This window comes from Galeopterus variegatus, unplaced genomic scaffold (genome assembly GCF_000696425.1).
Source record: "Galeopterus variegatus unplaced genomic scaffold, G_variegatus-3.0.2 Scaffold4291, whole genome shotgun sequence".
In the NCBI taxonomy this organism is placed as follows: domain Eukaryota; kingdom Metazoa; phylum Chordata; class Mammalia; order Dermoptera; family Cynocephalidae; genus Galeopterus; species Galeopterus variegatus.
In genome coordinates, this window is record NW_007730402.1 from 166,800 (window position 1) to 182,042 (window position 15,243).

At 41.4% G+C, this 15,243-nt stretch overlaps 1 protein-coding gene across 1 annotated transcript in view; it reads right to left on the reverse strand.

The window, feature by feature from the left end:
• ANLN (anillin, actin binding protein) overlaps positions 1 to 12,973 on the reverse strand; it is a 72,315-nt gene extending 59,342 nt beyond the window's left edge. The window contains exons 1-4 of the mRNA XM_008587221.1: positions 12,956 to 12,973; positions 6,106 to 6,259; positions 5,192 to 5,506; positions 189 to 574 (exon numbers count right to left, since the gene is read on the reverse strand). Coding sequence (XP_008585443.1) covers positions 189 to 574; positions 5,192 to 5,506; positions 6,106 to 6,259; positions 12,956 to 12,973 — 873 coding nt within the window. The remainder of the gene's footprint in view (positions 1 to 188; positions 575 to 5,191; positions 5,507 to 6,105; positions 6,260 to 12,955) is intronic.
• Positions 12,974 to 15,243: the final 2,270 nt, after the last annotated feature.

Consider the following 15,243-nt stretch of genomic DNA (forward strand, 5'->3'; position numbering starts at 1 on the left):
CAGTTGTCAACTGCTAATTATCTTGGGATAGAGTACCAAACTTATGATTTTCATTTGCTATGAAACCAGTATTCTAACACATATAAACACACTGCATATATTATAAAATACACACACACACATATATGCATTACCATTCATAACAACAACAAAAAAGGTTTCCGAAGACCAAAATGGTATTGACTTACCACAGAGCTGGAAATTGAGGTATTAACCAAAGATGCATCAGCAGCACCCGAGGATGGGGCTTTATTCAAAGAGGCATCACCATCCCTTTGAGAACAGCATGTAGCTTCCTGCTTAACACTGCTGCTATTGATCCTAGCAGATGCTCCACTTGCAGAGGAAAATTTGGATAAACAAGTGGTACCAGGCTGTTCTTGTACACTGTTTTGCTTTGCAGATGAGTAATTTACATCATCTTCCCAGGAGCAAATAGTTGCAGCAAGGTTGGCCAGACGGCCCCTTCTCCCAAGTGGAGTTGCTGAGGCAGCTGCAGAAGGTATTTTGGCGGGGGAGGCAGCCTTTTCCTCTGCTGGCATTGGTGGGAGGAGTGAGCTTTTGGGTATATCATCTGAAAATGTTTTCAGAAAGAGTTAAAAACCATGGTCAAGACTTATACTTACATATTATACCAGGACCACTCCATAAAAACTTTTTAAATGGTTTAAGAACCAGTAAAAAGCTCTTGCATGCGTAAAACTACCAATTTTTGTCAATTTTAAATTTGACAATATCTTTTCAAATCAGATGATAATTAATCCAAATATCTTTTTAAAAAAAACAGTTTTACCTATTTTGTTTAATTTTTTGATGAATTATGAGTGCTATAACATACCATACAATTCAGTTATATTTTTAGAATTGGAAATTCCAGGGCTGGCCCGTGGCTCACTCGGGAGAGTGTGGTGTTGATAACACCAAGGCCCCGGGTTCGGATCCCATATAGGGATGGCCGGTTCGCTCACTGGCTGAGCGTGGTGCTGACAGCACCAAGTCAAGGGTTAAGATCCCCTTACCGGTCATCTTTAAAAAAAAAAAAAGAATTGGAAATTCCAGGGCTGGCCCGTGGCTCACTCGGGAGAGTGTGGTGTTGATAACACCAAGGCCCCGGGTTCGGATCCCATATAGGGATGGCCGGTTCGCTCACTGGCTGAGCGTGGTGCTGACAGCACCAAGTCAAGGGTTAAGATCCCCTTACCGGTCATCTTTAAAAAAAAAAAAAAAAAAAAAAGAATTGGAAATTCCATAAAGAAACTAGAATGTGGAAAATTCCAGAAAGAAACAATTCATAAGTTTTAAATTACATGCCGTTCTGAGCAATGTGATAAAATCTCATGCCATCCCCCTCCATCCTACCGGGGATGTGAACCATCCCTTTGTATACCATATCCACAATGTATATACTCCCACCCATTAATCACTTAGCCACCTAGGTTATCAAATCGCACATGGTGGTGTCACCATGCTTGTGGTCAGTTACCCTTACTTCACTTCATAATGGCCCGAAAGCGCAAGAGGAGTGATGCTGGCAATTCGGATATACCAAAGAGAAGCCAACAAGTGCTTCTGTTAATTAAGTGAAAAGGTGAAAGTTCCTGACTTCACAAGAAAAGAAAACTAATCATATGCTGAGGTTGCTAAGATCTACAGTGAGAATTAAATGTCCCCATGAAATTGTGAAGAAGGCAAAAGAAATTCATGCTAGTTTTGCTATTGCACATCAAGCTGCAAAAGCTATAGCCACAGCGTGTGACAAATGCTAAGATGGGAAAGGCATTAAATTTGTGGGTGGAAGACATGAACAGAAACATGTCCCAACTGACAGCAACTGGGTTCGGTACTATCCACTGTTTAAGGCACCCACTAGGAGTCTTAGAACATATTCCCCGAGGATAACGGGGCACTACTGTATGCTCATGTCCTTCCCATCTTAAAAATAATAATAAATATACTCTCATCAACATACACCCTCTTTATCTACTGCCCCTCTTTTCCTGCACGATATTCACTCACTACTCAACTCACTTAACTGTCCTTCTGCCTATAATACTGTACTGACATTGGTTTTGTTATTGTCACTAGATGCCATACACTTTGCAGGTCCTGTATTTCTTGACAGCTCTAAAATATACCACTCCCTTTTCATTTGTGACATCAGTCTCTGCTCTTGTATCTTCATGGCCTGTCTTTCATGGTCTTCCAACTACCAATTATCTCCATTTGGCTCTCCCACAGGCATTCCAACAAATAACATCAACTATCCAGTTACTGGGGCCAGAAATCTGGCCTCTTCCTCTCTTTTCCTTCATCCTCCACCATCCAGTTGTTAAGTCCTATAGATTCCTTCTCCTAAATCCAGCTTCTCCTCTTCACTTCCTTAGGGCTTCACTATATGTACCCAGATGATTACATTAGCCTTCTAGTTGGTTTCCCTGTTTCAAATCTCTGCCCTGTCCAATCCCTCCTCAATTCCAATGCCAGTGATCTTTCTAAAACCCCTGCCTGCTTTAAACTTCTCAGTACCTCCCCATCACCTCCTACTTAAATTTCTAGCTTAACTGCCTCTGCCTCCTCCAGAAAAGCTTCCTGACCACCAGTTTCCCTACAATACTCTTTAATATACCTCTATCACCTTCCTTAGAATAAGCAGTCCTCTAAGCAGATGACAGTTTTATTGTTGTGTGTTAGGAATGGGCTTAAGAGACCTCTAGCTCTTCTAATTAATCTCTGTCAAAAAGAAAGCCTTCGAATAAATTATATTTTAGTATAAGTCCTCAAACATTTAACTGACTTATACCTGCAGCCTTATTTAGTATTCACTAAACTATTCATTACAAACACTTTATTCACAAGTGTCACTTCTTAAATTCAGACAGGATATGGTGCCTTAATGAGAGTTATTTTCAAGAATGAGGCAGGCATTTGTTAACATTTAACATTTCAAAATGTACAAAATCACTGCAGTGCTTTAAGCTCCAAAATGCTTAGGTTCTTGGTTGTTCTTTTGACAATGTGTTAAACCACGACACTCTTTTTATTTATTTATTTTTTTAAAGTAAAATCTGTACTCTGCTACCCATAGATATTTCCTATAAAATAGAAATGGGGCATCCTTCTATTCAGGCACATTTACTGGTTAGCCTCCTCAGGCTTTACAAAGAAATATTTTTAAGTCTGCCCATTACTAAAATGAATAGGTACTAATTGATACCATAAACTATCTGCACTCTATTATATGAAAAAAAAGAAAAACAAAAAACAGGAAGTTCACAGCAATTAAGAGTAGGAGGTCTAGAGTCAAAGTATTGGGGTTTGAATTTTAGCTAGCTGACCATGGGCAGGTTTCTCAGGTTCTTCTTCTGTAAAATGAAGATAAAGTGGTATATATTTCATAAGATTGCTATAAGAATTAAATACTATTAGTACAAAAAATATTTATACTACATTAGAACAAAATATAGGTACAATGCCTAGCACATTACACAGTAAATATTTCTTTTTTTTTTTTTTTTTTAAAAAGATGACCGGTAAGGGGATCTCAACCCTTGGCTTGGTGTTGTCAGCACCACCCTCAGCCAGTGAGCAAACCGGCCATCCCTATATAGGCTCCGAACCCGTGGCCTTGCTGTTATCAGCACCACACTCTACCAGGTGAGCCACGGGCCGGCCTACACAGTAAGTATTTCTCTGGAGATTATTATAATCACTGACAGAAAACATAATCTTAAACTCTCTGCTATCCAATACTAACCAAAATTTCAGTTAAAAGAACTGATGTTTATGGAAGACTGCCTGAAATATACATAATCCATCCATTTCTTCTAATCACTTGGTCTCAATTCTGTCTATGCATCAGAATTACCTAAAGAGCTTTAAAAAAATAAGACAAAAGCACACCCTTCACCGAACTTCTGAGATTCTAATCCAATGGTCTGAGTGATTCTGATACACATCAGCTGGGCTGAGAACCACAGCTTAAGAAATGCTTCCTTAAATAAGGCCCAGTAACAAGTGAGCTGTCCACCTGCATTGAGCTGTCTGCCTACACTGTGATGGTTTACATTAGGATTGCTTCTACTGAACTGAACTTGGAGCCAGGCCATCTGCCTACCTTGAGAAACCTTACAGGTTTACTAACTCCCACAGACATCTTTGAAGACACACAGAAGAAAGTTCTCTCATGTCTTAGTGCCAAAGATGGTTCTGCAGGCCGGCCCATGGCTCACTCGGGAGAGTGTGGTGCTGGTAACATCAAGGCCATGGGTTTGGATCCCATATAGGGATGGCCAGTTAGCTCATTGGGTGAGTGTGGTGCTGACAATGCCAAGTCAAGGGTTAAGATCCCCTTACCAGTCATCTTTAAAAAAAAAAAAAATGGTTCTGCTTTTAGTTTATAAACATTAGTCATGTAAAGTGTTTCACCTCTTTGCATTGGCTGCTAGCAAGAGGAGGACCCTAACTTTACCTTTCACTTCTTTGTTTTTATGAAAATATGGGAAGCCATATTTTCTCTTCACCCCGATTTCCTTATTTTCCTTGTTTTGTAATACAGGTAGTGATTTTTTAGGCATCTCATGGCTTTTTTTGTAACAAGTTGGGAGATAAATAAAATTGATCATGGCACAAATAACCCTGCTGCATAATTGCTGACTTAATTTTCAGGCTCTCCATCTGATTATAGGTTCATGAAAGGCAAAAATCAGGTCACTGGATCTGTTTCCAGCACTGTGGCACAACAGCACACTTTGCAGGTGCTCAATATATGTTTTCTGACATTTTCTCTCTCCCTACTGAACACTGCATACCTTAGTCCCTCAAGTTTATTTAATTAGTGAATCCATGAAGAAGGATTTCTTGAATACAGAGCTGAGGGTCAGCAATGCTAATGATGCCACGTATAGTTTGTTCTTTACTGTTTTTCATTGTAAATATAAGGCAATTCAGTTACAAGATCAGGCTTCTGTGCACTAGTCTAAGAAACTCACCATCATCTACTTCAATGAGAACACAATCAACTGGTAATTAAAGATACTATTGGTGTACAAACCATCTGTAAGCAAAGGATACTCAGGATATAGATAAAACAAAAGCATTTACCTTTCATGTGCTAACTGATAAAATTTTCAACGCACCAAACTGAATCTTATTGAAACAGATTTACAGAACATACCATCCATATAATTTGTACCTGTCATACTGTTATTATCCCAATGGCGCCGTTGCTCTGCAAGTTTTTGCATTCGTGTTTTAACTGAGGAGGCTGCAGTTGTGTCCAATCTTGAGTTCAGCTCTCTTCTCATGCCCAGCAGAGATGCTGGGACAGCCACAGAATCACTGACAGTAGTTGGTTCTTGTGACTGAGCCTGAGGAGACACAGGACCTGGAGAACAAGACTTTGCAGGAGCTGACTCAACAGGTTGTTTATTTTCCAAGTTAGAAACATCTACTTCAGTGTTGTCAGAACAGCGTTTTTTTGATGGTGATGGTTTTGTACAAGATTTCTCTAGATTAAAAAGGACGAAAAAAAGACATTCAAAATTCTGTAATTTCTCACAGCATGAAAACCTTGAAGTAGGTACTTAATAAATTAATAAAACATGTTTCTCTATTCCTTTAAATAATTTTAGTTACAGTAAGAAATATTTAAAACCCCACTCTCAGCAATTTAGAAATCTGGTAACTTTGGATTAAAATAATAAAATTCAATAAATTAATTTCAAGTATTTGTTAAAAGAAACTCTGCTCCATCCTGATAGATTCTAGGCCTAATATAATAACCCTGAAGTAGACTAGAAGGCTGCTCATTCCCCCAGAGGCTATTACATTTGTCTCCCAAAGACCTTGGTTCTCCTATATGCATAAAGAAATGTTTGAGCCTTATCTCCTTTAAAAAATGCAAATTTAGGGCCAGCCTGAGGCTCACTTGGGAGAGTATGGTGCTGATGGTGCCAAGGCCACGGTTTGGATCCCTATATAGGGATGGCTAGTTCACTCACTTGGGGGTGCATGGTGCTGACAATACCAAGTCAAGGGTTAAGATCTCCTTACCGGTCATCTTTTAAAAAAAAAAATGCCAATTTTACTTTTCCCCTCATCTTTTACCTTCACCACCAGATGGAGGCTGCTGGTTACTTGTTTCAGTAAGTGGTTCTCTGGATCGCTTAGCATGAGTTGCAGACCTTGCAGCTGCTGTGGGCCTTCCAGCCATTTTTCTCTGAAGATTTTCTCGCCTGGCACGGGTTCGCTCCAGCAGTTTCTACATATATATCAGAGAATTAAAACATGCATTTAGCAAAAGGCTTGAAAAAAAGGGACTTTAATGATATGATTAAGAATCTTGAGATGGAGAGATTATTCTGGATTATCTGGGTGGGCCCAACACAATCACAACTGCCCTTACAAAGGAAAATAGGGAGGCAGGAAAGTCAGAGTCAGGGAAGATGTAACAATGGAAGCAGAGGTCAGAGTGATATGATTGGTGGCTTTGAAGATGGAGATCGAGCCACAAGCCAATGAATGCAGGTGGCCTTTAGAAGCTGTAAAAGGCTAGAAAACAGATTCTCTCCTAGAACCTCCAGAAGGAACACAATCCTGCCAACACCTTGATTTGAATGCAGTAAAATCCATTTCAGACTTCTTACCTACAGAACCGCAAGACAATAAATATGTGTTATTTTAACCCACTAAGTTTGTGGTAATTTGTTGCAGCAGCAAAACGAATATAGCCACTAACATTTGGGGTGATGGTAAGCAGCAACAGATAACTGACATATTAGTGCTTTGAAAACATAAGAGGGCCGGCCTGTGGCTCACTCGGGAGAGTGCGGTGCTGATAACACCAAGGCCACGGGTTCGGATCCCATATAGGGATGGCCGGTTCACTCACTGGCGGAGTGAGGTGCTGACAACACCAAGTCAAGGGTTAAGATCCCCTTACCGGTCATCTTTTAAAAAAAAAAAAACTCGGGAGAGTGCGGTGCTGAAAACATAAGACATTTCCCAAAGGAAAAAAAAACTAAATGATCTTATGTTTTATTTAATTAAATATCAATATATAACAAAATAGTATTAAGTTAAAATCTTAGCCATTCCATAAAATCATCAATACTCCTCTTTTCTTATCTCAAATCAACTGATGTTCCTATTTAAACTGGTGTTATAAAACTCAAATACAAGACCCTGTAAAGCAATTCATTTTCTTTCAAATGTGCACAACTAAAGGAGGGATGTAGATAATTACTGATGTGCACACAGACATACCATAGTTCATGCAGACTGAGGAATTAAATTCCATTTGACCTTTTTAACTCATTAGTTAAAATAGACTAACAATTTTTTTAAAATTCCTCTCAGTATGCCAGGGAAGCATAAGCTAAATCTGAAAGAAGGTATGACTCTACTTTTCTTAGGAATCATTTCTAGTTTAAAGTTCACTACAAGGGCCGGCCCGGTGGCGCACTGTTACAGTGTGCAGCTTGGGAGCGTGGCGGCGCTCCCGCCGAGGGTTCGGATCCCACATACAGACCGGTTCCCGCTCACTGGCTGAGCGAGGTGCAGGCGCAGCACCGAGGTTTGCGATCCCATTGCCGGTCCCGGTCTGGTACGGGCGCGACACTGAGGGTTGCGATCCGTTGCCGGACACGAAAAAAGACAAAAAATATATATATATAAAAAAAATAATAAAGTTCACTACAAGAAGCGAGGGGCTGGCCAGTTAGCTGAGTTGGCTGGGGCATCGTGCTGATAACACCAAGATCAAGGGTTTGAGCCCTGTACCAGCCAGCCAACAACAACAAAAAAAGTGACACTAAGCCAAAATACTGTATCACTGAAAGAGTAATTTATGAACCAAATGCCTCCCACAAGACCTCTAAATAAAAGTGTCCTTCAACAAACTCAAAAATGATCACATTGTTACACAAATTCACATATATCTGATAATTTTCCCCATGATAAAATATATCACTCCCCAGGTATACCACTAACCTGATTATATTAATTCATGGACACACCCACATTCCATTCTGGTCAGTTAGAACATCTGTGAGTCAGTATAGTTTCAGTTACCATGAGCAATGAGCCACAACAAAAGAATGTAGTTTTGTCATTCAAAAATACACAAGCGTTCTATTATTTACATTAGATTCAAAAATTCCCAGGTTAAAAAAAAAAATAAAGTAGATAAGCAAAAAAAAAACCTTCCCTAATCTGGGAAATAAAGCTAATAAGCACTAAAGGCAATTTAAAAGAAATGATATATCTTAAAGTACACAAACTCAACAGGTCAATAAATATAAGTAGCCCTTTCTTATAAAACTATGTCAGAAATGTAAGGATTCTTTTAAATATAAGGTATATTCCTTCAAATATCACACCTTCTTCAAACAGTAGAGGCATAAAAAACAAAACACTGTAATAACTAACAATCTGGAAATAAGATATTCCACCTGAACGAATCTCAGACAACTGAAGCTTAAATCCCCTTGACAATTCCTGCCACACACCCCCCACATCATTTGACAGAATTTTTTCTAGGAGACATTACTGATATCCCTGCCTTCTTAAACAGAGTAGACTCAATATTAATTAACTTCTTGTTATTTTCAATATGTCCTAGTAGCTCTTTCCCAGGTCAACACAGAGACTTTCATTTAATTCTGAAAAATAAGTAGAAACTCCATTCAAAACAGTAATAGCATGTTTGTTTATTTATATTCGGCCAACATGAACAGAAGGATTTAAGTTATCTCACAATAAAAAAACCATTTTATAATGTATTTTAATTGTAGCTTTTTTTTTTTTTTTTTTTTTTTAAGGTTTCTATATGGAAAGTTCTAGCTTGGCACACCTAGTTCTGGGTTTCCCCATACTATTCTTGAACTGGGATGACCATCATCCCTGAACAGAGCTTCTGACTTATGAGTAGTAAGTTTTTGGTTTTAAATTCACCCAATAACAACAACAATCACTAATGATTACATAGGACTTAATATAAAGTACTTTCGCTGCCTGGAACACGCTCTCATTTCATTCTCAACACCTTACTTATTAGGTTCTGTTTCTACTACTGTTTTAGAGATGAGAAACTGAGGCACAGGTTAAGTAACACACCATAGGTCACATAGCTAAGAAGTAACAGGCAGGATTTGAACCAGGCTCCTGAGTCTGGGCTGTTAACCATTATGCTATAAATTGTCTCTTGACTAAATCTAATTGCTCTTTTTAAGAACTTATTGTCAGCAAAACTAATATCAACAAAAGTTTATAAATGCTATTGAGTGTGGAGGTGCTTAGTTTCCCTGAGTTTGGGTCACAAGACACTCCCCTAAGTCTAAAACCATTCCCAGAGATCTCAGGCCCCTCCCGTGGGCCCTGAGTTACTGTTGCATGTTGCACCTATCTTCAGCACCAATACAGGGAGATTGCCACTGCAGGATGCATGTTAGATCAATTTCAGTGGCCAAGTATGTTCAGTAAAAAGGAGTTTGTTCTTAAATGACCTTCCACTGGAGGTGCTAGAGATCACCCAGTATATTTTAAGTATACTTGGATTATATGCTGGAATTTAACTACTGAGCATGCTCAAAAATGAACAAACAGAGCATGCACAGGCTAGGAGTTACTTAAGAGTTACATAACTGGGAACCATGCTCTTAGTTAAATATTCATAGATAGCATGGATATGTATATAGATAGCCAACTATAAAAGTTGGAAGCCAAGACAAAGCAAGGTTGCTGCTCACTCTCAAGCCAGTCTGCACTTCTGCCAAAAAGTGTGTATTTCCTACGATATTAAAAACTTGCTGTCACTCTCTACTCTGATTCTGCCCTTGAATTCTTTCCCCGGAAAGAATAAACAACCTGGTAGGGGATGGGGTCAAAAGGTCAGTCATCTGACCACCCCAGACCCTCTCCTCTGATATCACTATCAGCTGATCATAATAGATGTCTGCCTTAACTGCTTGTTAGTCCATGAATGAACAGGAGATGGATTCTTTTTTCTATTTCTGGTTGGTCCATGAAGAACATTAAAAGACATTGCCCTGGGGACCCTGTCTAGATCCTGATTCAAATAAACTGCAAAAACATGAAACACTTGGGGAGATCTGAACACTGACAGAGTATCCAATGATATTAAAGAATTAGTTTTAATTTTGTAGGTGAGATAATGGCATCATACTTTAAAAAAAAAAGTCCTTAGCATTTAGTGATAAATACTGAAGTATTTATGTATGAAATTTTAGAATTTGCTTCAAAATAATTCAGATGGATGGGTGAGAAGGGGATACAGTAAAACAATATGGCCGCATGTTGATAACTGCAAAAGCTGGATGATTGGTGCATGGTTATTATACTACTCTACTTTTGTGTATTCTGAAATATTCTTCAATAAAAAAAGAACACTGCTAAAATGTTCTAACAGTTACCATTGTATATAATTATTTGTCCATGGTTATTATACTACTCTACTTTTGTGTATTCTGAAATATTCTTCAATAAAAAAAGAACATTGCTAAAATGTTCTAACAGTTACCATTGTATATAATTATTTGTGTTTAAAATAATTTGCACTTAATGGCACTCTTCTATAATTCAGCAAAATGTTACTGGATGTATTTGATGTTAGGGAAAATATCTCTTAATAGGAAAGATCAATCCCTGACTTCATGAAGCTCACATACTGGCAGGAAATATGTTCAACAGGTAAATGCATCAAACAGGTAAATGCAAGTGTGATGAGCACCAGAAGAGGTGATCTCCCAAATGAAGAAGGGAGATCAAACTGCAAGCTAGAGGTTAAATCAGAGTTTGCCAGTAGAGTTTGGCCGTAGAGGCAAGGAGAGGGACAGTGTGTCAGTCAACACTACAGCAGGGAGGAGAACCAATGGAGAACAGTCTTGTTTGAGGAAAAGAGAGTTTAGGATGATTGTAGCCTTTCTCAACCAGTGTTACCCAGAGAATTAAGCCCCCAATGCTCTGGCACTGATGTAATGACGTAATTTCTTTTCTATGTTTGTAGGATGGTATTGTTTATGAATCACCTTTGGGAGAACTGAGAAAACTGTCTCTCAAATAATTATCTGTGTTCAATGGTTCTGAGAGGGAATCCTGATTGAGAAATTCATTTTATACACTTTCCGTCCTTTTCAGACAAGGAACTGTAACAGAAGTTCATCTCACTGTGCAAAAATGTTATGAATGCTATAATTAAGCACCCAATAGTTGGAACCAGTTCAAATAGTTCACTCATGACCAGTTAAGGAAAAGATCTCAAAGCTGTTTATTCCAACTGTAACTGATCTAACTTTTCATAATATAAACCATACATATGAGACCATACATATTTTTGAGCACGTTCTAAAGTGATCTAAACAAGAAACGTTTCAACTGAGATTTGTACTAGCTTCAGAGTGACATTTTTAAGTAAAATGAAATACAATTTTAAGCCAACTTTCAAAAATTCTTTCTATCCATTACTTAGAAGACCGCATAGGTTAACGTTTTAAGGAATCTTATTCTGGCTTAGTAACAGAAAATAATATGTCCTTTTTAACTTCAATGTAAGTGAAAGATATTTGATGCATAACCTACCCTATTCTTTAAAGATAATATAAAAACGTGTTCTGGGAGATGGTTTTAGTCTCGCCATTCTCCTTGCCACCAGTATTCCTGAATAATAGCTGACTTCCTATTCCACAAAAAAATAAATAAAAAGTTTTTTAAAAAATAAAAATATATGTTCTGGAGTTTTCTATCAGAGTCTTTAAATAAGGTGAACAAATTGATTTGTTTTCCCCAAGATGAATGAGAATTTGAAGCAGAAAAATGGATAACCGTCATGTTTGAATACAAGTAAACTAATTAATTGCTGAAATATGTACTTAATACCTTAGACTTAAGGAATTCTAACTACATCCTGAAAAAAGAAAGCATTACTACTCTCCGTAGCATTTAAAGTTTGAATCTAGTATAGAGACACTTTTAGGCACATTTTGCAACAACAAAAAATGCCAGTTTGAACCCTGCACAACAGTCTCAAGAAAGAGGAACTGTCCTGGTGTAAAAGGGAGTGGACAACGGGCAACATGAAACTCCTGAATGTGTCACCGTGCATTCGCAGCAAGAAGCTCAAGTCAGAGAAATAATCGACACGACAAGAATAAAAGATGAAGCACGTTTTGTTGTCACGATATGCACCACAAGCACCGAAAGGCTTATTTCTTTAGCCTATTTTTTTTTAACTGTGGGCTGGTAATTTTGGTTAGTGCACCATACTCGGCCAGCTAGCACTATTCCCTTTCAACTAAAGTGTCAATCCAAGACATGAACTGCACAAGTGAGCCGAGCAGTAAGATCGGAAGGAACTACTGACTTTCTAGGAACAGAGGCAATGGCTTCAGGAACCTGCATATTGTCGCGTTTTGCTGTCACTCCCTCAACAGCATCTAAAAGGCATAACTCCTCGGCGGGCCGCGGGCGCCCCGCGAATCGCACCCCACTCCATTTCCAGGCGGCGGCCGCACACCCGGCACTGAGTCACGCGGCACCAGACTCCACCCTGCAAGTCGGTCCAGCTTTTCCCAGCACGACTGTCCCCTCAGGCCCAGGCCTCACCCCCGGGAGGGTGAGGAGGGGACAGGACTGCACTGCAGGGGGCATTATAATCACCGGGGCTGGCAGTCTTTTCACTACTGCCTTTTAGGCCAGACTCAAAGCTCTCCTCCCAGAGTTTCACCTGTTAGGACAGGAGCAACGACATCGCAGACGGACACGAGACGCGAGCGGGAGGCAGCCCCGGACACCGCCCGACCCCGGCCCGACCCCCGCCCGCACCCACTGCGCACGCGTGCGCACGCGCTCTCCGCCGGCGGGCCCAGAGGTTGACAGGACAAGGAAGCGGAGGTGCAGGCCGGGGTGGGTCACGGCTGGCCGCGCCTGCAAATTCTCTCACCTCCGTAAACGGGTCCATCGCCCCAGACGTCGCGTGTGGACTATGAGACGATGGAAACGGTGGTTCAAATTCAGTAACAGAAAATAAGTGAGTCTCCGCTCAGTGGGTCTCCTGGAGAAAGCAAGGAGTCCCCAGCAGGGGAGACCTCCTCTTCCCTCAGCCTCCACCCCGCCGGCACCCACTGCGCACGCGTGCGCACGCGCTCTCCGCCGGCGGGCCCACAGGTTGACAGGACAAGGAAGCGGAGGTGCAGGCCGGGGTGGGTCACGGCTGGCCGCGCCTGCAAATTCTCTCACCTCCGTAAACGGGTCCATCGCCCCAGACGTCGCGTGTGGACTATGAGACGATGGAAACGGTGGTTCAAATTCAGTAACAGAAAATAAGTGAGTCTCCGCTCAGTGGGTCTCCTGGAGAAAGCAAGGAGTCCCCAGCAGGGGAGACCTCCTCTTCCCTCAGCCTCCAGTGTCAGAGTCGGCCTCCGGCGGTCGTTCAAATTTGAATTTCAGCGCCGGAGACGCGCGCATGCGCGCGGCGGGGGGGCGGGCCCCAGGGTGGCCCCGCCTCCTCCGCACGGCCCCCGGAAGCCCGGGCGGTTGGGAGGAGGGGCCGTGGGGCACACCCCGCCCTTCGGCAGCCTCCGCGCCCACCGCGCTGCTCACGCACCCCACCCTGCTCGAACGGATCCCTTCACACCCACTGCGTCTGGGCATTCCCGCCTCCCGTCATTCCTGAGGAAAGGATGAATCGCGCTCGGCTTGGCCCGCGGGCGTTCCGGCTTTCCTTGGCTTTCTCTTCGCCCGCCACCCCCGCCCCGCTTCCCCATGAGGGGTCTGCAGGCTTGGCCCTCCTGAGAGGCTGGTCGGGCGTGTCCCTGGACACTTGAGGCCGGTAACCCTTTTGGGAGCTGGAGGCCTTTCTCATCGGGAAGATAAGGCTAACGTGAACAGACTGCGAGCGAAGACTTCATACACAAAACTCTTGTCCTGCGCCCTGTTTGAAGTCCCATCCAGCTGCACACAGTGTTAGAGCCGAAAGAGTTGTGACAAGCCCACCAGTCCAATCCTTCCTTGTACAGCTGAGAAAAGGGGTTGGAGTGAGCAGGACTGAAGCCCTGTTGGGACCTAAAGCTGCCTGGGCTGCGAAGGGGGGCAGGATTTTTAAAGGACGTTTTTTCTCTCCACTCTTGTTTCCCATCCCCTGACCTCCTTATCTCGCTCCCTAAGTAAGAAAACAAGGCCGAGAAGCTAATTAGTACTTTGTAAAGAGAAGCTAATTAGTACTTGGCCGAGAAGCTAATTAGTACTTTGTAAAGCTAACAGTTCTTTCTTTGAGACTTGTAGAGTTTTGAGAAATGATCAAGGCCAAATGACTAAAGCAGAGCAAATTAAAATCTTGCAGGGTCCTGAAATAATAGCGAAGATGAGAACAGAAACCAGATGAGGCCATGGCAAGACCTTGTACCTGACCCATGGACACGGACCCCTTGTAACTCACATCTGCTTTTCACCTCCCACATTCCATTCCCTCAACCCTTCCTTTAAAAACCCCTCAGTAAATGTAAATCTTTGAGATGGGGTAGCCTACCATCTCCTTCAGCTGAATACATCTGCTTTTCTAACACCAACTGTTTGACTTCTGAGTTTTTTTCTTTCCTTTTCAAGGGGGCGGGCAGCCGGACCTGAGTCCGGTAACAGAGGGACATGTGGAGACAATAAGTAACCGGTCAAGGAGAAATGAAAATCCTGTTCTCAGCTCATGATCCGCTTTCCACCCTACATCATGCTGTTTCTCATGCTTATTCCTTATAGAGTACTTTGAATTGTAAGATGTTTCATACTTGCTGCATCAGAATCATTTCTAGTGTAGCAAGTCCGTGCTAGGGCTTGTAAAGAAGACAGTTTTTGTACTGAAAAATAACACCTGTCTAGATTACAGCCCAACAGCTGAACAAAACAGAACTATTCCTCCAAGTAAGATGTTTCAGTGTATTTAACAACGTTTCGATCTTAGCAGTCAGCAAGCACAACAAGAAGTATTTCACCAATATCTCTAATTTGAATTTTAATGCTATAGATTTTAAAGAATCAAATTCTGGGCTTGGCGTAGGGAGCTTGAGGACCATCTCCACCAGGACCTCGTGACCTTAGACTAACTTAGCATAACTCCATTTTGTTGTTTACAAGTTTGTAACTTTATTTTGATGTTTTTAAGTTTAAAAGTGTTAACTTAAAACTGCAAGGGCTGACCCCGTGGTGCTCCCGCCGCGGGTTCGGATCCTATATAGGGAT